This window comes from Mobula hypostoma, chromosome X1 (assembly GCF_963921235.1).
Source record: "Mobula hypostoma chromosome X1, sMobHyp1.1, whole genome shotgun sequence".
NCBI classification, from domain to species: domain Eukaryota; kingdom Metazoa; phylum Chordata; class Chondrichthyes; order Myliobatiformes; family Myliobatidae; genus Mobula; species Mobula hypostoma.
In genome coordinates, this window is record NC_086128.1 from 72,335,966 (window position 1) to 72,357,581 (window position 21,616).

Consider the following 21,616-nt stretch of genomic DNA (forward strand, 5'->3'; position numbering starts at 1 on the left):
ATGGAGAGCCAGGGAGAAACATCGTGCAGGGCGGGAGCCTTTTTGAAAGCTGCAAGTCTCAGCGGGAGTGAGTTTTATTTCAGGCAGTGAAGTGAAGGGAAGCGTAAGCGGAGCGGCCAGTGTGTGAGTGGGGCGGTGGTAGAGTGGTCCGGCTTTGCCTCGCAAGCTTGGCCGAGCGCAGATCGAAGTAAGTCTAGCAAGCTGTTCTTTCCCACCCCGTCAGTACACAGGGTAAGTGGTGTGTGTCTTGTGTGAGATGTGGGAACTTTGGGAGACCTGCATCGTCACGAAGTGCAGTGGGTTGAGGCTCCTGAGAGACCGGGTCAGGGGTCAGGGAGCTGGAGCTACAGCCTGGCGACTTTCGGCCGGGATAGGCAGCCGAGGAGGTGAGGCGGGTACCTGGGTGGCTGTCAGGAGAGGGTAAGGACTTGGACAGCCAGTGCAGAGCGCCCTGCTGGTACAATGCGAACCACCTTGGATACTGTTGGGGCATGAGGGGGGACGGGGAGGAGGGAAACGACCAGCCAGGGAGAAGCCACGGCGAGCCGGTCTGGCTCTGCGCCTCAGAAGGGACGAGCTGCAGTGATGGGGTGACTCCTTACTCGGGGGAACAGAAAGGAGGTTCTGTGGAAGAGAACGGGATTCCCAGACGGTGCGTTGCCTCCCGGTTGCCAGGGGGCCGTGACATCTTGGCTGGAGTCCGCGGCGTTCCTCGGTGGGAGGGCGAGCAGCCAGAGGCCGTGGTCCACGTTGGTCCCAATGACCTGGGCGATGAGGCCCTGCAGGGTTAAAGGTCAGGACCTCCAGGCTTGCTGCCTGTGCCATGTGCCAGAGAGGCCAGAACTAGGAAGATCGCACTGTTTTAACACGTGGCTACAGAGTCGGTACTGGAGGGAGGGAGGGCGTCAGATTTGGGATCTTTGGGCTCTCTTCCAGGGAAGGTGGGACCTGTAGAGAAGGGATGGTTTACACCTAAACTGGAAGGGTGGGGTGGCGGGGTTGCTGATCTCCAAGTCAGAAGGTTTGCTGGTGCTGCACAGGGGTGAGGTTGAAACTGGAGTTGCAACGGGATGTGAAGCGGAGTGTGGGAACAGTAAGTGGAGTGGTTGTGGAGACAGGTGTTGGTAAGCCTACATCATCATCATCAGGTCATGGGTATCATCATCATCATCATCAGGTCATGGGTATCATCATCATCATCAGGTCATGGGTATCATCATCAGGTCGGGTATCATCATCATCAGGTCATGGGTATCATCATCATCATCAGGTGCCGTGCCCAGTTTGTGCTTTGACTGCCATGGCCCACACACTCCTGCTTCAGGTCAAGTGGATCAATTCATTGGTATTCATTTCCACTTCTCTGGCTGCTGTCTCCATCACCATTTGTCTTTGCCTTCCTCTTGCTTTCTTCCCTTTAATCTTTCCCATAATTACCGTGCATTCTAACTCCTCTTTCCCAATCACACGTCCAATGAAGTCACGTTGCCTTTTCATGATCTCGTACATCATTTCTCTCTTTTTGTGCCTTGCTCTGTTCATGACAGTCTCGTTAGATATTCATTTCATCCATGATATTCTTTACATCCTTCTCAAAAACCACATCTCTGCTGCTTCAATTCATTTCCTCATATTACTAGATATTGTCCAACATTCTGAGCCATATAACATAACCGGATAAACGTAACATTTCAGTACTCTGAGGCGGGTTGTCATGCCTAGTTTAGTATTGGTCAGTATACTCTTCATTTTCGTAAACATAGAAACATAGAAAATAGGTGCAGGAGTAGGCCATTTGGCCCTTCGAGCCTGCATCGCCATTTATTATGATCATGGCTGATCATCCAACTCAGAACCCTGCCCCAGCCTTCCCTCCATACCCACTGATCCCCGTAGCCACAAGGGCCATATCTAACTCCCTCTTAAATATAGCCAATGAACTGGCCTCAACAGTTTCCTGTGGCAGAGAATTCCACAGATTCACCACTCTCTGTGTGAAGAAGTTTTCCCTCATCTCGGTCCTAAAAGGCTTCCCCTTTATCCTCAAACTGTGACCCCTCGTTCTGGACTTCCCCAACATCGGGAACAATCTTCCTGCATCTAGCCTGTCCAATCCCTTTAGGATCTTATACGTTTCAATCAGATCCCCCCTCAATCTTCTAAATTCCAACGAGTACAAGCCCAGTTCATCCAGTCTTTCTTCATATGAAAGTCCTGCCATCCCAGGAATCAATCTGGTGAACCTTCTTTGTACTCCCTCTATGGCAAGGATGTCTTTCCTCAGATTAGGGGACCAAAACTGCACACAGTACTCCAGGTGTGGTCTCACCAAGGCCTTGTATAACTGCAGTAGTACCTCCCTGCTCCTGTACTCGAATTCTCTCGCTATAAATGCCAGCATACCGTTCGCCTTTTTCACCACCTGCTGTACCTGCATGCCCACTTTCAATGACTGGTGTATAATGACACCCAGGTCTCGTTGCACCTCCCCTTTTCCTAATCGGCCACCATTCAGATAATAATCTGAATTTGCCCACTCACCCAACCTATCCAAGTCACTCTGCATCCTCTTAGCATCCTCCTCACTGCTAACACTGCCACCCAGCTTCGTGTCATCCGCAAACTTGGAGATGCTGCATTTAATTCCCTCATCCAAGCCATTAATATATATTGTAAACAATTGGGGTCCCAGCACTGAGCCTTGCGGTACCCCACTAGTCACCGCCTGCCATCCCTGTTCTTCTTTTGATGTCCATGTCGCACCTGCCATCTGATGTCACCCAGCTTCCTAAGTAGCAAAAGTTCTGAACTTGTTTTATGTCTTCCCCGTTTATTCTCAGCCCGCAGATAGGATTCTCCTTCTTTTTGGATATCACCGTACATTATGTCTTTTTGCGATTGATAGATAGACCCATTTTTGCACTCTCTTCAACGATTAGATCAATTAAGCCTACATACAAGGTCAGAACTGGAAAGGCTGAACGTGGTGGGAGCAGTGTTCTGAGCTGCGTGTGTTTCAGTGCGAGGAGTATCATAGCAAAGGCGGATGAGCTCAGGGCGTGGATCAGCACTTGGAGTTATGACAAATTGTCGCTAGTGAGACTTGGTTGTAGGACTGCCAGCTCAATGTTCCAGGGTTCCCGTTGTTTTAAGTGTGACAGAGCGGGAGGGATTAACGGGGCAGGGGTGCTGTAACTAGTCAGGGAAAATGTCACGGCTGTGCTTAATCAGGTCAGACCGGAGAGCTCGTCTAGTGAGGCTTTATGGGTGGAACTGAGAAATAAGAAATGTGTGACCACATCAGTGGGGTTATATTACAGATCACCCAACGGCCTTTGGGATGTAGAGGAACAAATTTGCGGAGAGATCGCAGACTGTTGCAAGAAACGCAAGGTTGTGATAGCAGGTGACTTTAACTTTCCGCACTTTGACTGGGACTCCCAAGCTGGAAACAGGGCTGGATGGGAAAGAGTTTGTCGAATGTGTTCAGGGAAGTTTCCTTACTCCGTAAATAGAAGTCCCAACTAGAGAGGGCGTGGTACTGGATCTGCTGTTAGGGAACGAGGCCGGGCGGGTAAGAGCAGTTTGTGTAGAGGAACACTTTACATCCAGTGATCACAATGCCATTAGTTCCGAGGTAGTTGCCTTGAAAAGTGGAATTTTGAGAGTAGCGTTTGCATGTTCCCGTCAGAATAAAAGTCAAGGATCTTTAGTTTTTGAGAGAGATTGAGGCCCTATTTCAGTAAAAGAAGGCGGTGCAGAGCGGGTATAGGCAGGCAGCTGCAAGTGAGGTGCTTATGGAGTACAGGAAATTCTTAAGAAGTAAAGCAGGAGGGCTAAAAGTAGGCATGAGGTTGTCCTAACAGGCAAGGTGAAGGAGAATCCTAACGGATTCTACAGACGTGTTAGGAGCAAAAGGTTTGCAAGGGACAAAAATTGGTCCTCTGGAAGATCGGAGTGGTAATCTACCTGTGGGGCTAAAGAAATGAGGGGGTGGATCCTAAATGGATGTTTTGCATCTGTATTTACGCAGGAGGCGGACGCAGAGTCTGTCGAAGTGAGGCAAAGCAACAGCGAGGTCATGGACCCTAAACAGATCACAGAGGAGTAAGTGTTTACCGTCTTGAGGCAAATCAGGGCGGATAAATCCCCAGGGCCTGGCCAGGTCTTCCCTCGGACCTTGCAGGAGGCAAGGACCGACATCGCAGTGACCTCAGCAGAGATACTTAGACCACACCATAGCCACCGCCTCCTGGAGGTGCTGGAGGATTGGAGGATAGCCAATGTTGTTCTGTAGTTTAAAAGTAAACCAGGAAACTATAGGCCGGTGAGCCTGACAAGTGGGAACGTTATTGGAAGGTATTCCAAGGGACTGGATGGATGAGTATTTGGATAGACAGGGACTGATTAGGGATAGTCAGCATGACCTTGTGCATGGTAGGTCATGTCTAACCCCGACTTCTAAAGTTTTCTGAGGAAGCTGACGGAGGCAAGGAAGTGGATGTTGTCTGCATGGACTTCAGCAAGGTCTTTGATGAGGTCCCGCGCGGGAGGTTGGTCGGGAAGATTCAGTCGCTTGGCATTCAAGATGAGGTAGTAAATTGGATTTTCGGCTTTGCAAGGGAAACCGCAGAGTGGTAGATACGGTTGCCTCTCTGACTGGAGGCCCTGTGGCTAGTGGCCGCAGGAATCTGGATGGTATTGTGGCAAATTTGCAGACAACACCAAGACTGGAGGTGTAGTGGACAGAGCGGAAGCTTGCAGCAGGATCTGGACCACTGGAAAAGTGGCAGATGGAATTTAACATGGGCAAGTGTGAGGTGTAGCACTTCGGGAGGACCAGCCGGGGTAGGTCTTACCCAGTGGACGGTTGGGCACTGACAACACGCTGGAGGATTTCAGCAGGTTGGGCAGCATCCGTGGAAATGATCAGTCAACGTTTCGGGCCGGAACCCTTCGTCCGGTTCCGGCCCGAAACGTTGACTGATCGTTTCCACGGATGCTGCCCAACCTGCTGAAATCCTCCAGCGTGTTGTCAGTGTTGCTTTGACCCCAGCATCTGCCGAGTATTTTTTTGTTTATGGTAGGGCACTGAGAAGTGTGGTAAAGCAAACGTGTCTGGGAATACAGGTCCATAATTCATCGAAGGTGGCATCACAGGTAGATAGGGTCGTAAAGAAAGCTTTTAGCACGTTGGCCCTCACAGATCAAAGTACTGAGTGCAGGAGTTGGGATGTTATGTTGAACTTGTATAAGATGTTGGTGAGGCCTAATTTGGAGTATTGCGTGTAGTTCTGGCTACCTACCCTACAGGAAAGATGTAAATGACATTGAAAGGGTGCAGAGAAAAGTTACTGGGACTCAAGAAGCTGAGTTATAGGGAAAGGTCTCAGTGAAGAAGTTTCCCCTCATGTTGCCCGTAAACTTTTCTCCTTTCACCCTTAACCTATGACCTTTGCTTGCAGTGCCATCCAACCTTAGTGCTTGCATTCACCCTATCTACACCCGTCATAATTTTGTAGTCCTCTGTTAAACCTCTCCTCAGTCTTCTCCGTTCCAAGAGTTAGCCCACAGTGTGGAAAGCGGAAGGGAGCTGGGCTTGCTGTGCTTGTGAATAACAGATGGTGTAATTTCTGTAAAAGAAGGCGTCGGCAGGCCGGAACATCGAACTGTTCGCTGTGAGTCTGCGTCCGTTCGATTTACAGCGGGAGTTCAGCCGTGCTGCGTTGCTCAGCGTCTACGTTCCGCCTTCCCGATGCTGCGTGCGATGTCGTACCACCGCGAGACTCCAGACGCCCCCCCCTCCACCCCACCCCACCCCAATGCGTTCATTGCCGTATCGGGAGACTTCAACCGCGTCTCTCCCTCTCTCTCTCGACAACCCCACCCCACCTTCGATCAGTTTGTCAAGTGTCATACAAGAGAAGATAAAACACTGGACCTCTTGTGTGCAAATGATAAAGCTGTATACAACTCTTCCCGTTCCCACCCCCCCACCCGCACTTGGAAGACCAGATCACAGCCTGGTTCACCCCTTGCCTTTGTATAAGCCCAAAGTACAGCAACCGCTAAATGTCACCAAGACAGTAAAGAAATGGTCAACCCAGGCCTTGAGGGGCAGCTTTGAGGTTACTGACTGGATGCACTTTCGGACTGCATCACTGGCTGCTTCTGTGTGGAGACTGTTGTACCATCAAGGACTGTCCGCTGCTTCCCTGACAACAAACCATGGGTCACCAGCGAACTCCAGGCTCTTCTCAACCACAACAACAGAGCCCTGAGATCAGGAATTGAAACGCGTGCAGAGGGAGCTGAGGGTGAAGATCGAGGGGGCTGAAGAGGAATACAGGAGAGAGCTGGAGACCAAGCTCGGGCTGAGTAGCACAGGGGACGTGTGTAGAGCACCACTGGTTTCAATCAGCCTAGCTGCAGAGCTTCGAAATGTGGCCATGAATGGGTTAGAAACGTAGAAACATAGAAAATAGGTGCAGGAGTAGGCCATTCGGCCCTTCGAGCCTGCACCGCCATTCAGTATGATCATGGCTGATCATCCAACTCAGAACCCTGTACCTGCCTTCCCCCCCATACCCCCGATCCCTTTAGCCACAGGGGCCATATCTAACTCCCTCTTAAATATAGCCAATGAACTGGCCTCAACTGTTCCCTGTGGCAGAGAATTCCACAGATTCACCACTCTCTGTGTGAAGAAGTTTTTCCTCATCTCGGTCCTAAAAGGCTTCCCCTTTATCCTCAAACTGTGACCCTTCGTTCTGGACTTCCCCAACATCGGGAACAATCTTCTTGCATTTAGCCTGTCCAATCCCTTTAGGATTTTATACATTTCAATCAGATCCCCCCCTCAATCTTCTAAATTCCAACGTGTATAAGCCTAGTCGATCCAGTCTAAGTTTAATGAGTTAAACCAATTCTTCAATAGGTTTGACAACTATCCTTCTGTTCACACCCCCCACCCCGAGAACACTAGCCCAGGTGCTGAGACATCCTCCTCCCTCTCTCAGCGCCAATGCCTCCCCTCCTCCCTCCTCCAGTTCCACACGATGATGAACAATGCAAGCCATCACTGTCTACATCCCCTCCTTGCCCTGCGCCTACCGTGCACACCTCCACATACCAACTGCTGCCGTCCCGATCTTCACCTCCCCCAGCTCCCTCCTTCCACCAGCTCCCCAGTCGTCATGGCCTCCTCTTCACTCCCGAGCAGGGGAGAGGGGGCTCTGGGGAAACTCAGACCCAAGAAGGGCCAGCCGAAAGTCTTGAATGACTACCGTCCAGTGGCCCTGACCTCACGCAGCATGAAGACCCTGGAGGGGCTGGTGCTGGCTCGCCTCCGACCCCTGGTCAGATCACCCCTTGATCCCCTGCAGTTTGCACATTGGAGTTGAATATGCTGTCGTCTACCTGCTGAACAGAGCCTACTCCCATCTGGATAAGCAAGACAGCACAGTGAGGATCATATTTTTCGATTTCTCAAGTGCCTTCCATACCATATAGCCCTCAATGCTGGGGGAAAAACTCCATGCAATGCAGGTAAAACTCATCAAAGTTGCTGGTGAACGCAGCAGGCCAGGCAGCATCTCTAGGAAGAGGTACAGTCGACGTTTCGGGCCGAGACCCTTCGTCAGGACTGGAAAAAAGATAAAGAGATCCAGAGCAGGCAGAAGACCAGAGCCGGGTGTTCATGAAGAAGAGGAGGGTTGAAGACGGGAGAAGGGGTCATCAGTGGAGGTGGAAGAGTCCTTGCCGAAGAAGTAGGCTCGGAGACGGAGACGGCGGAAGAAGAGTTCCGCATCATGGCGGAAAAAAGATGAAGAGATCCAGAGCAGAAATCCAGAGTCCTGACGAAGGGTCTCGGCCTGAAACGTCGACTGTACCTCTTCCTAGAGATGCTGCCTGGCCTGCTGCGTTCACCAGCAACTTTGATGTGTGTTGCTTGAATTTCCAGCATCTGCAGAATTCCTGTTTTTTGCGTTCACTGTAGGTTGGCACTTCCATTGTACCCTGGATAATGGACGACCTGACTGGCAGACCATAGTTTGTACAGCTTCAGAACTGTGTGTCAGACGTGGCTGTAAGCAGCACTGGGGCCCCACGGAGCATTGTGTTTCCTTCTTCTGTGTTTACCCTGTATACCTTGGACTTTAGATTCAACACTGAGTCATGCCTTCTGCAGAAATTCCCTGATGAATCGGCAATAGTCGGGTGTATAAAGGGAGGACGGGAGGACGAACACAGGGTCCCGGTGGGGGACTTTGTCAAATGGTGCAAGCTGAATCATCTGCAGCTCAACATCAGTAAGACTGATGGGCAGAGGGGATGGGGTGGCTCTGTTGGTGAGGAATGATATTCAGTCCCTTGCGAGGGGGGACATAAAATCAGGAGATGTAAGGTCAGTATGGATAGAACTGAGAAATTCTAAGGGTAGAAAGACCCTAATGGGAGTTGTCTACAGGCCCCCAAACAGTAGTCTGGATGTGGGGTGTAAGTTGAACCAAGAGTTAAAATTGGCATGTCGCAAAGGTAATGCTACAGTTGTTATGGGGGATTTCAACTTGCAGGTAGACTGGAGGAATCAGGTTGGTGCTGGACCCCAAGAAAGGGAGTTTGTGGAGTCGGTGCTGGACCCCAAGAAAGGGAGTTTGTGGAGTCCCTCCGTGATGGATTCTTAGAACAACTTGTACTGGAGCCTACCAGAGAGAAGGCAGTTCTAGACTTAGTGTTGTGCAATGAACCGGATTTGATCAGGGACCGTAGGAGGTAGTGAGCATAATATGATAAGTTTTAATCTACAGTTTGAGAGGGAGAAGGGAAACTCGGAAGTGTCAGTATTACAGTTGAACAAAGGGAACTATGGGGCTATGAGGCAGGAGCTGGCCAAAGTTCGATGGAACAATACCCTAGCAGGGATGACAGTGGAACAGCAATGGCAAGTGTTTCTGGGAATAATGCAGAAGGTGCAGGATCAGTTCATTCCAAAGAGGAAGAAAGATCCTAGGGAGAGTAAGGGGAGGCCGTGGCTGACAAGGGAAGTAATGGACAGTATAAAAATAAAAGAGAAGTATAACATAGCAAAGATGAGTGGGAAGCCGGAGGATCGGGAAACTTTTAAAGAGCAACAGAAGGTAACTAAAAAGGCAATACATGGAGAAAAAATGAGGTATGAAGGTAAACTAGCCAAGAATATAAAGGAGGATAGTAAAAGCTTCTTTAGGTATGTGAAAAGGAAAAAATAGTTAAGACCAAAATTGGGCCCTTGAAGACAGAAGCGGGTGAATTTATTATGGGGAACAAGGAAATGGCAGACGAGTTGAACAGGTACTTTGGATCTGTCTTCACTAGGGAAGACACAAACAATCTCCCAGATGTAGTGGCCAAAGGACCTAGGGTAATGGATGAATTGAAGAAAATTTATATTAGGCAGGAAATGGTGTTGGATAGACTGTTCGGTCTGAAGGCTGATAAGTCCCCGGGACCTGATGGTCTGCATCCCAGGGTACTTAAGGAGGTGGCTTTAGAAATCGTGGACGCATTGGTAATCATTTTCCAACGTTCTATAGATTCAGGATCAGTTCCTGTGGATTGGAGGGTAGTTAATGTTGACCCTCTCTTCAAGAAGGGAGGAAGAGAGAAAACAGGGAATTATAGACCGGTTAGCCTGACGTCGGTGGTGGGAAAGATGCTGGAGTCAATTATAAAAGATGAAGTTACGTACGACACATCTGGATAGCAGTAACAGGATCGGTCTGAGTCAGCATGGATTTACAAAGGGGAAATCGTGCTTGACTAATCTTCTGGAATTTTTTGAGGATGTAACTATGAAAATGGACAAGGGAGAGCCAGTGGATGTAGTGTACCTGGACTTCCAGAAAGCCTTTAATAAAGTCCCACATAGGAGATTAGTGGGCAAAATTATGACACATGGTATTGGGGGCAGAGTACTGACATAGATTGAAAATTGGCTGGCTGACAGGAAACAAAGAGTAGCGATTAACGGCTCCCTTTCCGAATGGCAGGCAGTGACGAGTGGGATACCGCAGGGTTCAGTACTGGGACCGCAGCTGTTTATAATATAAAATGATTTAGATGAGGGAATTAAAAGTAACATTAGCAAATTTGCTGATGACACAAAGCTGGGTGGCAGTGTGAAATGTAAGGAGGATGTTATGAGAATGCAGGGTGACTTGGACAGGCTGGGTGAGTGGGCAGATGCAGTTTAATGTGGATAAATGTGAGGTTATCCACTTTGGTGGTAAGAACAGGAAGGCAGATTATTATCTAAATGGAGTCAAGTTAGGAAAAGGGGAAGTACAACGGGATCTAGGTGTTCTTGTACATCAGTCACTGAAAGCAAGCATGCAGGTACAGCAGGTAGTGAAGAAAGCTAATGGCCTGCTGGCCTTCGTAACAAGGGGAATTGAGTATAAGAGCAAAGAGGTCCTTCTGCAGCTGTACAGGGCCCTGGTGAGACCACACCTGGAGTACTGTGTGCAGTTTTGGTCTCCAAATTTGAGGAAGGACATTCTTGCTATTGAGGGAGTGCAGCGTAGGTTCACAAGGTTAATTCCCGGGATGGCGGGTCTGTCATATGTTGAAAGATTGGAGCGACTGGGCTTGTATACTCTGGAATTTAGAAGGCTGAGAGGGGATCTGATTGAAACATATAAGATTATTAAGAGATTGGACACGCTGGAGGCAGGAAGCATGTTCTTGCTGAAGGGTGAGTCCAGAACCAGAGGCCACAGTTTAAGAATAAGGGGTAGGCCATTTAGAACGGAGTTGAGGAAAAATTTTTTCACCCAGAGAGTGGTGGATATATGGAATGCTCTGCCCCAGAAGGCTGTGGAGGCCAAGTCTCTGGATGCTTTCCTAAAGCTCTTAAAGATAGCAGAATCAAAGGTTATGGGGATAAGGCAGGAACTGGATACTGATTGTGGATGATCAGCCATGATCACAGTGAATGGCGGTGCTGGTTCGAGGGGCCGAATGGCCTACTCCTGCACCTATTGTCTATTGACAAAGGAGATGGTGATGGAACTTAGGAAGAATCAGCCTGCAATGCCTAGTCCTGCTGACGATGAGGACATGGATGTGGTGAGGACCTACGAGTACTGGTGGGTGCACCTGGATGACAGACTCGAGAGAAGCACCAACGCGGAGGCTGTGTACAAGAAGGGTCAGAGTTGCCTCTACTTCCTGAGGAGACTGAGGTCCTTTGCAGTGTGCAGGCCTCTCCTTCACATGTTCTACCAGTCTGTTGTCGCCAGTGTGGTGGCGTGCTGGGGCAATGGCATTAATGCGGGTGATGCCAACAGGCTCAATAACCTGATTAGAAAGGCTGGCTCTGTTATAGGGGTGAAACTGGACACACTGGAGGCTGTGGTAGAACATAGTCATAGTCATACTTTATTGATCCCGGGGGAAATTGGTTTTCATTACAGTTGCACCATAAATAATTAAATAGTAATATGTAAATTATGCCAGGAAATAAGTCCAGGACCAGCCTATTGTCTCAGGGTGTCTGACCCTCCAAGGGAGGAGTTGTAAAGTTTGATGGCCACAGGCAGGAATGACTTCCTATGACGCTCTGTGTTGCATCTCGGTGGAATGAGTCTCTGGCTGAATGTACTCCTGTGCCCAACCAGTACGTTATGTAGTGGATGGGAGACATTGTCCAAGATGGCATGCAACTTGGACAGCATCCTCTTTTCAGACACCACCGTCAGAGAGTCCAGTTCCATCCCCACAACATCACTGGCCTTACCAATGAGTTTGTTGATTCTGTTGGTGTCTGCTACCCTCAGCCTGCTGCCCCAGCACACAACAGCAAACATGATCGCACTGGCCACCACAGACTCATAGAACATCCTCAGCATCGTCCGGCAGATGTTAAAGGACCTTAGTCTCCTCAGGAAATAGAGACGGCTCTGACCCTTCTTGTAGACATCCTCAGTGTTCTTTGACCAGTCCAGTTTATTGTCAATTCGTATCCCCAGGTATTTGTAATCCTCTACCATGTCCACACTGCCCCCCTGGATGGAAACAGGGGTCACCGGTACCTTAGCTCTCCTCAGGTCCACCACCAGCTCCTTAGTCTTTTTCACATTAAGCTGCAGATAATTCTGCTCACACCATGTGACAAAGTTTCCTACCGTAGCCCTGTACTCAGCCTCATCTCCCTTGCTGATGCATCCAACTATGGCAGAGTCATCAGAAAACTTCTGAAGATGACAAGACTCTGTGCAGTAGTTGAAGTCTGGGGTGTAAATTGTGAAGAGAAAGGGAGAAAAGACAAGTCCCCTGTGGAGCCCCAGTGCTGCTGATCACTCTGTTGGACACACAGTGTTGCAAGCACACGTACTGTGGTCTGCCAGTCAGGTAATCAAGAACCCATGATACCAGGGAAGCATCCACCTGCATCGCTGTCAGCTTCTCCCCCAGCAGAGCAGGGCGGATGGTGTTGAACGCACTGGAGAAGTCAAAAAACATGACCCTCACAGTGTTCGCTGACTTGTCCAGGTGGGCGTAGAGACGGTTCAGCAGGAAGACGATGGCATCCTCAATTCCTAGTCGGGGCTGGTAGGCGAACCGGAGGGGATCTAAGTGTGGCCTGACCATAGGCCGGAGCAGCTCCAGAACAAGTCTCTCCAGGGTCTTCATGATGTGGGAGGTCAATGCCACCGGTCTGTAGTCATTGAAGCCGCTGGGGCGCGGCGTCTTCGGCACAGGGACGAGGCAGGACATCTTCCACAGTACAGGAACCCTCCGGAGCCTCAGGCTCAGGTTGAATACATGGCGAAGTATTCCACATAGCTGAGGGGCACAGGCTTTGAGCACCCTGGTACTGACACCATCCGGTCCTGCAGCGTTGCTTGGGTTGAGACATTTCAGCTGTCTTCTCACCTGTTCAGCCGTGAAGCCCACCATGGTGGTTTCGTGTGGGGAAGGGGTATAGTCATGAGAGCAAGGTGAGGGACTGTGAGGAGGGGTAGGAGGGGAGAGTGGAATATGTGTTGATTGGGGGCCGACAACAGATGGCTCATGTGGGGGATGGGCAGGGGTCACAATGTCAAATCTGTTAAAGAGCAGGTTAAGTTCGTTGGCCCTGTCCACACTGCCTTCAGCTCCTCTGTTGCTAGTTTGCCGGAACCCAGTGATGGTCCTCATCCCCCTCCAGACCTCACTCATGAGGTTGTATAAGGCATTGGTGAGGCCGAATCTGGAGTATTGTGTTCAGTTTTGGTCACCAAATTACAGGAAGGATATAAATAAGGTTGAAAGAGTGCAGAGAAGGTTTACAAGGATGTTGCCGGGACTTGAGAAACTCAGTTACAGAGAAAGGTTGAATAGGTTAGGACTTTATTCCCTGGAGCGTAGAAGAATGAGGGGAGATTTGATAGAGGTATATAAAATTATGATGGGTATAGATAGAGTGAATGCAAGCAGGCTTTTTCCACTGAGGCAAGGGGAGAAAAAAACCAGAGGACATGGGTTAAGGGTGAGGGGGGAGAAGTTTAAAGGGAACATTAGGGGGGGCTTCTTCACACAGAGAGTGGTGGGAGTATGGAATGAGCTGCCAGACGAGGTGGTAAATGCGGGTTCTTTTTTAACATTTAAGAATAAATTGGACAGGTACATGGATGGGAGGTGTATGGAGGGATATGGTCCGTGTGCAGGTCAGTGAGACTAGGCAGAAAACGGTTTGGCACAGCCAAGAAGGGCCAAAGGGCCTGTTTCTGTGTTGTAGTTTCTATGGTTTCTATGTTGTTCTGCTAGAGTTTCCACTCAAGCTTCCTCCTGTCCCTGCCTTTAGCCTCCCTGCTCCTGGCTGCAGAACAGAGGACCCTATGGAACATCCTGGCGGTTCTGGACAATGTTTCTCGCCCTCTGCACGCCACCTTGGCTGAACAGAGGGGCACTTTTAGTGACAGACTGAGACAACTGCACTGCTCCAAAGACGAGATATGAGGTCATTCTTACCCTCTCCGTAATGAGTCAACCTGTAGCCAGGGAAATGATGACCCCCCCCCCTCCTCCTGTTAGACTTGTTGGTGGTAAATTACTTTTTAGTCTTTCTACTTCTCTTCTAATATTTTTAAATCTATGCACTTGTAATGCTACTGTGACCTGTGATTTCCTTTGAGAATAATGAAGTGTCTGTCTATCTGTAAAGCCCTAACTTGCCTCCTACCCCTCTTTCCCTGTAACTCAAGACTCCCCCAGACCCGGCAGCGTCCTTGTACAGTTTCTCTGCACTCTTCCCAGCCTTGCTTGCAGGTCGGTGGCCAACTAAGTCCCAAGTTGGGCCTCGCCAATGTCTGATACAACGTCCTCTCTGCGGCAGACTTCAGGGGCCGTGCGCTCCGCCCGGCGAGATCAAATCAGCTGCTGGACCTCTTTGAAAATAACTTTGAACTTTGAGTTTGCCTCACTTGACAAACAGACGGGGGAAACCCGTCCAAAAGCCCATGTCAAATACTAATCTGTCCCTGCATTTGCAAAGCGCCTTATCACATTTTTTTAAAAACAAAAGAGCTGGAGGTGATTCCATTTTCGACGGTGTGAACGGGCGTTTTGGGAACAGACTGTTGCAGCGGCCGGGACCCTCTCCGGTTCTGACCGCCATTTCTTGCCCCCTTTCCCCCTCCTTCCCCTGCAGCCCGCCGGCCTCGTCCCTGACGGCGGCAGGCGGCCGGAGCATGGACCCGCTGGAACGGAGCCTCCCGACCATCGCTTCGATCAACACCTCGTACTCGCGGTGCCAGGCCGGCCCGGGGGCACCGTGGCCGGCCCCGGCGGGGAGGAGGGCCATCTCGGACGTGCGCCGGACCTTCTGCCTGTTCGTCACCTTCGACCTGCTCTTCGTCTCGCTGTTGTGGATCATCGAGCTGAACGTAAGCGGGTGTCTGGGTGGGGATGGGTACGCTCACACGCCGACAGGGGCTGAAACGTCCAGCTCGCCTGCTCCTGCCGTGCAAAGGGTTAAAAGCCGCTCCGGACGGTTCCACCGCCCCCTGTGAGGGTTAGAGACCGACCGACACTGTGGCTGTGGGTGCAACAGGGCACTGGCCAACCTCCCCGTCACGCTGGTCAGTCAGGGGCCGTCCCGAGACGCGCCCCACGCTTTTGGGCTAAACTTTAATGTGGCTGGGTCGGAGTCACGGAGGAGCTCAGCGCAGGGACGGGGCCCTTCGGCCCGTCTGCTTCGTGCTGAAGACAGTTAAACTGCCTCCTCCCCATCGACCTGCGCCGGAACCGTAGCCCCCCCTCCCTACCCCGCCCCACCCATGCCCCACCCTCCCACACCCTCCTCCACATATACCCCAGCCTCCCTCTCCCCCTCACCCCTCCCCCACCCTCCCCCACTCCTCCTCCACATATACCCCAGCCTCCCTCACCCCTCCCCCACCCTCCCCCCACTCCTGCTCCCCCTCCCCCACGTTCCCTCTCCTCCTCACCCTTCCCCCACCCTCCCCCTCACCCCTCCCCTTCCCATACCTCACCCTCCCACCACTCCTCTTCCCCTCCCCTTCCCTCTCCCCTCACCCCTCCCCCACCTTCCCCCTCACCCCTCCCCTCACCCATCCCCTTCCCCCTCACCCATCCCCTTCCCCCACCCCACCCATACCCCACCCTCCCCCACACATACCCCACCCTCCCACCCCCCTCCCCCACACATACCCCAGCCTCGCCCTCCGCCACCTTCCCCCTCCCCTCACCCCTCACCCTCACCCCTCCCCCCTCACCCCTCTCCTTCCCCCTCACCCTTCCCCTTCCCCCACCCCACCCATACCCCACCCTCCCACCCCCTACCCCACACATACCCCAGCCTCGCCCTCCCCCACCTTCCCCCTCCCCTCACCCCTCAGCCTCACCCCTCCCCCCTCACCCCTCTCCACCCTCCCCCACCCCATACCCCCGACCTATCCGTTCTGGGTTGAAAGTGAACAAAAGCGTAGCATTTAGGGCGACAATATTACCGCTCGGGGTTGTGTGTGTGTGGGGCCGGCGCCGGCCCTCTGAAGAGTTTGTATGCTCTCCCCCATCCCCGGGTCACCCTCCCCCCCCCCGGTGCCCCGCTTTCCTCCCACAGTCCAAAGACGTACCGGTTATCGGGCTAATTGGCTGCTGGACGCTGCCCGATGGGTCGAACCGGTGGGCAAAAAGGGGGTGGCTTGAAATTAAAAATGTATATGTTTGTATGCTGCTGATCTTGTGGCCGGAGCCACTCTCAGTGACCTGTGGGTTGTTGCCAGTGACCCCTGGGGGGAGGGGGAGGGGCGGTGGGGGTTTGCTGGAGGGAGCGATGTGGACAAAACGTGTGTGGCTGTGAGTGAGAGAGAGAGAAGAACGGGAACGGTGTGGAGGGAGCGCCTCGCCACGGGGAGGGCCGCTGAGGAGGGAGCGCTGTGAGGGGGGGGTTGATGAGGAGGGAGCGCTGTGAGGGGGGGGTGGTGTGGAGGGCCGGTGAGGAGGGAGCGCTGTGAGGGGGGGGTTGTGTGGAGGGCCGGTGAGGAGGGAGTGCTGTGAGGGGGGGGGTTGATGAGGAGGGAGCGCTGTGAGGGGGGGGTGGTGTGGAGGGCCGGTGAGGAGGGAGTGCTGTGAGGGGGGGGGGTTGATGAGGAGGGAGCACTGTGAGGGGGGTGGTTGATGAGGAGGGAGTGTTGTGAGGGGAGGGGTTGATGAGGGAGCGCTGTGAGGGGGGGGTTGATGAACAGGGAGCGCTGTGAGGGGGGTGGTGTGGGGGGCCGGTGAGGAGGGAGCGCTGAGAGGGGGGGGGTTGATGAGGGAGCACTGTGAGGGGGGTGGTGTGGGGGAGGGGTTGATGAGGGAGCGCTGTGAGGGGGGGTTGATGAGGAGGGAGCGCTGTGGGGGGGGTTGATGAGGAGGGAGCACTGTGAGGGGGGTGGTGTGGGGGAGGGGTTGATGAGGAGGGAGCGCTGTGGGGGGGGTTGATGAGGAGGGAGCACTGTGAGGGGGGTGGTGTGGGGGAGGGATTGATGAGGGAGCGCTGTGAGGGGGGGTTGATGAGGAGGGAGCACTGTGAGGGGGGTGGTGTGGGGGAGGGGTTGATGAGGAGGGAGCGCTGTGAGGGGGGGTTGATGAGGAGGGAGCGCTGTGGGGGGGGTTGATGAGGAGGGAGCACTGTGAGGGGGGTGGTGTGGGGGAGGGGTTGATGAGGAGGGAGCACTGTGAGGGGGGTGGTGTGGGGGAGGGGTTGATGAGGAGGGAGCGCTGTTAGGGGGGGGTTGATGAGGAGGGAGCGCTGTGAGGGGAGGGGTTGATGAGGGAGCGCTGTGAGGGGGGGGTTGATGAGGAGGGAGCACTGTGAGGGGGGGTGGTGTGGGGGGCCGGTGAGGAGGGAGCGCTGTGAGGGGGGGGGGTTGATGAACAGGGAGCGCTGTGAGGGGGGTGGTGTGGGGGGCCGGTGAGGAGGGAGCGCTGTGAGGGGGGGGGGTTGATGAGGGAGCACTGTGAGGGGGGTGGTGTGGGGGAGGGGTTGATGAGGGAGCGCTGTGAGGGGGGGTTGATGAGGAGGGAGCGCTGTGGGGGGGGTTGATGAGGAGGGAGCACTGTGAGGGGGGTGGTGTGGGGGAGGGGTTGATGAGGGAGCGCTGTGGGGGGGGTTGATGAGGAGGGAGCACTGTGAGGGGGGTGGTGTGGGGGAGGGGTTGATGAGGGAGCGCTGTGAGGGGGGGTTGATGAGGAGGGAGCACTGTGAGGGGGGTGGTGTGGGGGAGGGGTTGATGAGGAGGGAGCGCTGTGAGGGGGGTTGATGAGGAGGGAGCGCTGTGGGGGGGGTTGATGAGGAGGGAGCACTGTGAGGGGGGTGGTGTGGGGGAGGGGTTGATGAGGGAGCACTGTGAGGGGGGTGGTGTGGGGGAGGGGTTGATGAGGAGGGAGCGCTGTTGGGGGGGGTTGATGAGGAGGGAGCGCTGTGGGGGGGTTGATGAGGAGGGAGCACTGTGAGGGGAGGGGTTGATGAACAGGGAGCACTGTGAGGGGAGGGGTTGATGAGGAGGGAGCACTGTGAGGGGAGGGGTTGATGAACAGGGAGCACTGTGAGGGGGGTGGTGTGGGGGGCCGGTGAGGAGGGAGCGCTGTGAGGGGAGGGGTTGGTGAGGAGGGAGCGCTTTGAGGGGGGTGGTGTGGAGGGCCGGTGAGGAGGGAGTGTTGTGAGGGGAGGGGTTGATCAGGAGGGAGCGCTTTGAGGGGGTTGGTGTGGGGGGCCAGTGAGGAAGGAGCGCTGTGAGGGGGGGTGTGGTGTGGAGGGCCGGTGAGGAGGGAGTGTTGTGAGGGGAGGGGTTGATGAGGAGGGAGCACTGTGAGGGGGGTGGTGTGGGGGGCTGGTGAGGAGGGAGTGCTGTGAGGGGGGGGTGGTGTGGAGGGCCGGTGAGGAGGGAGCGCTGTGAGGGGGGGTGTGGTGTGGGGGGCCGGTGAGGAGGGAGCGCTGTGAGGGGGGGGGGTGTGGTGTGGAGGGCCGGTGAGGAGGGAGTGTTGTGAGGGGAGGGGTTGATCAGGAGGGAGCACTGTGAGGGGGGTGATGTGGGGGGCCGGTGAGGAGGGAGCGCTGTGAGGGGGGGTGGTGCGGAGGGCCGGTGAGGAGGGAGTGCTGTGAGGGGGGGGTTGATGAACAGGGAACACTGTGAGGGGGGTGGTGTGGGGGGCCGGTGAGGAGGGAGTGCTGTGATGGGAGGGGTTGGTGAGGAGGGAGCACTGTGAGGGGGGGGTGGTGTGGAGGGCCGGTGAGGAGGGAGTGCTGTGGGGGGGGTTGATGAGGAGGGAGCACTGTGAGGGGGGTGGTGTGGAGGGCCGGTGAGGAGGGAGTGTTGTGAGGGGAGGGGTTGATCAGGAGGGAGCACTGTGAGGGGGGTGGTGTGGGGGGCCGGTGAGGAGGGAGTGTTGTGAGGGGAGGGGTTGATCAGGAGGGAGCACTGTGAGGGGGGTGGTGTGGGGGGCCGGTGAGGAGGGAGCGCTGTGAGGGGGGGGTGGTGTGGGGGGCCGGTGAGGAGGGAGCGCTGTGAGGGGGGTGGTGTGGGGGGCCGGTGAGGAGGGAGCACTGTGGGGGGGGGTTGATGAGGAGGGAGTACTGTGAGGGGGGTGGTGTGGGGGGCCGGTGAGGAGGGAGCGCTGTGAGGGGAGGGGTTGATGAGGAGGGAGCACTGTGAGGGGGGTGGTGTGGGGGGCCGGTGAGGAGGGAGTGCTGTGAGGGGAGGGGTTGATGAGGAGGGAGCACTGTGAGGGGGGTGGTGTGGGGGGCCGGTGAGGAGGGAGCGCTGTGAGGGGGGGTGGTGTGGAGGGCTGGTGAGGAGGGAGCGCTGTGAGGGGAGGGGGTTGATGAACAGGGAGCACTGTGAGGGGGGTGGTGTGGGGGGCCGGTGAGGAGGGAGTGTTGTGAGGGGAGGGGTTGATCAGGAGGGAGCACTGTGAGGGGGGTGGTGTGGGGGGCCGGTGAGGAGGGAGCGCTGTGAGGGGGGGGTGGTGTGGAGGGCCGGTGAGGAGGGAGCGCTGTGAGGGGAGGGGTTGATGAACAGGGAGCACTGTGAGGGGGGGTGTGGGGGGCCGGTGAGGAGGGAGCGCTGTGAGGGGAGGGGTTGATGAGGAGGGAGCACTGTGAGGGGGGTGGTGTGGGGGGCCGGTGAGGAGGGAGCGCTGTGAGGGGAGGGGTTGATGAGGAGGGAGCACTGTGAGGGGGGTGGTGTGGGGGGCCGGTGAGGAGGGAGCGCCTTGATCTGTGGAGAATGGGGGGGGTAGTATGGAGGTAAAGGGAGCGATGTGGGGGGGGGGTAGTGATGTGGGGAGCAGGCGAGAAGACAGAGCCAAGTAGCAGGAAACAAGTGCTGTTGTACCCTGTGTGTGTGTGTGTGTGACCGGAGCAGGAGCTATAAAAAACCCCCTGTGGCCCCCCCCAGCAGCCAGCCTCGGCAAAGCTAACGGGGGCCGCTGATCAGCAGTGTTGATGAGCGGGGGATCTTGGGCTCCATAATTAGAACAGCATGAGGCCATTTGGCCCATCAAGTCTGTTCCGCCATTTCACCATGGCTGATCCATTTTCTCTGCCAGGCCCAATCTTGCCTTCTCCCCGTAACCAACCAAGAATCTATTAACCTCTGCCTTAAATAGACCTAAAGACTTGGCCTCCACAGCCGCCTGTGGCAAAGAATTCCACAGATTCACCACTCTCATTTCCATTCTAAAGGACACCCTCTCCACATCCACTCTATCTGTGTCCTCTGGTCCTAGACTCTCCCACTACAGGAAACATCCTCTCCACATCCACTCTATCTGTGCCTTCTGGTCCTAGACTCCCCCACTATAGGGAACATCCTCCCCACATCCACTCTATCTGTGTCCTCTGGTCCTAGACTCCCCCACTATAGGGAACATCCTCCCCACATCCACTCTATTTGTGCCCTCTGGTCCTAGACTCCCCCACTATAGGGAACATCCTCTGCACATCCACTCTATCTGTGCCCTCTGGTCCTAGACTCCCCCACTATAGGGAACATCTTCCCCACATCCACTCTATTTGTGCCCTCTGGTCCTAGACTCCCCCACTACAGGAAACACCCTCTCCACATCCACTCTATCTGTGCCCTCTGGTCCTAGACTCCCCCACTATAGGAAACACCCTCTCCACATCCACTCTATCTGTGCCCTCTGGTCCTAGACTCCCCCACTATAGGAAACACCCTCTCCACATCCACTCTATCTGTGTACTCTGGTCCTAGACTCCCCCACTATGGGAAACATCCTCTCCACATCGATTCTATGAGGCCTCTCACCATTCAAGAGGTTTCAGTGAGGTCACCTCTCATTTTTCTGAATTCCAGTGAGCACAGGCCCCAAAGCCATCTAACACTTCTCATATGACAAGCCACTCAATCCTGGAATAATTTTTGTGAACCTCCTTTGAACCCTCTCCAATGTTAGCACATCCTTTCTTAGTGAGGCCTCACCAGAGCTTCAAAGCCTCAACATATAACGAGTTATAGCAGAGCCTGGGGGGAGATCTTGTCGAGGTTTATAAAATTTTGTATTCTAGTCCTCTTGAAGTGAATGCTAACATTGCATTTGCCTTCCTCACCACCGACTCAACCTGTATTTTACCCTTTAGGGAATCTCTGTATGAGGACTGTCAAGTCCCTTTGCACCTCAGATTTTTGAATTTTCCTTCCATTTTAAAAAAATAGTCTCAATTTTTATTTCTTCTACCAAAGTGCATGACGGTACACTTCCCGACACTGTTTTCCACCTGCCACTTCTCTGCCCGTTCTCCTAACCAGTCCAAGTCCTTCTGTAGCCTCTCTACTTCCTCAGAACTACCTGCCCTCCACCTACCTTTGTACCGTCCGTAAATTTATCCGTAAAGCTTTCGATTCCATCATCTGACGTAAAAGGAATTGGTCCTGAAACAGGCCCCTGTGGATCACCACTGATCACTAGAAAAGGCTCCCTTTATTCCCACTCTTTGCCCCCTGCCAATCCGCTAATGCTCTATCCATGCTGGTATCTTTCCTGTAATACCACGGGCTCTTAACCTGTTAAGCAGCCTCATGTGTGGCACCTTGTCAAAGGCCTTCTGAAAATTCAAATACAC

General features: G+C 53.9%; 1 protein-coding gene across 4 annotated transcripts in view; it reads left to right on the plus strand.

Annotated features, from left to right (window-relative positions):
- The window catches only part of stard3 (StAR related lipid transfer domain containing 3), a 118,785-nt gene that overhangs the window by 14,342 nt on the left and 82,827 nt on the right, over nucleotides 1-21,616 (plus strand). The window contains exons 1-3 of one of the 4 annotated variants that reach the window (XM_063037064.1): nucleotides 3,321-3,406; nucleotides 4,034-4,107; nucleotides 14,675-14,909. In XM_063037064.1, coding sequence (XP_062893134.1) covers nucleotides 4,082-4,107; nucleotides 14,675-14,909 — 261 coding nt within the window. In that variant the 5' untranslated portion in view covers nucleotides 3,321-3,406; nucleotides 4,034-4,081. Of the gene's footprint in view, nucleotides 1-3,320; nucleotides 3,407-4,033; nucleotides 4,108-14,674; nucleotides 14,910-21,616 lie in introns of those variants that run through there. The other 3 variants (XM_063037063.1, XM_063037066.1, XM_063037065.1) reach the window with 3 other exon arrangements.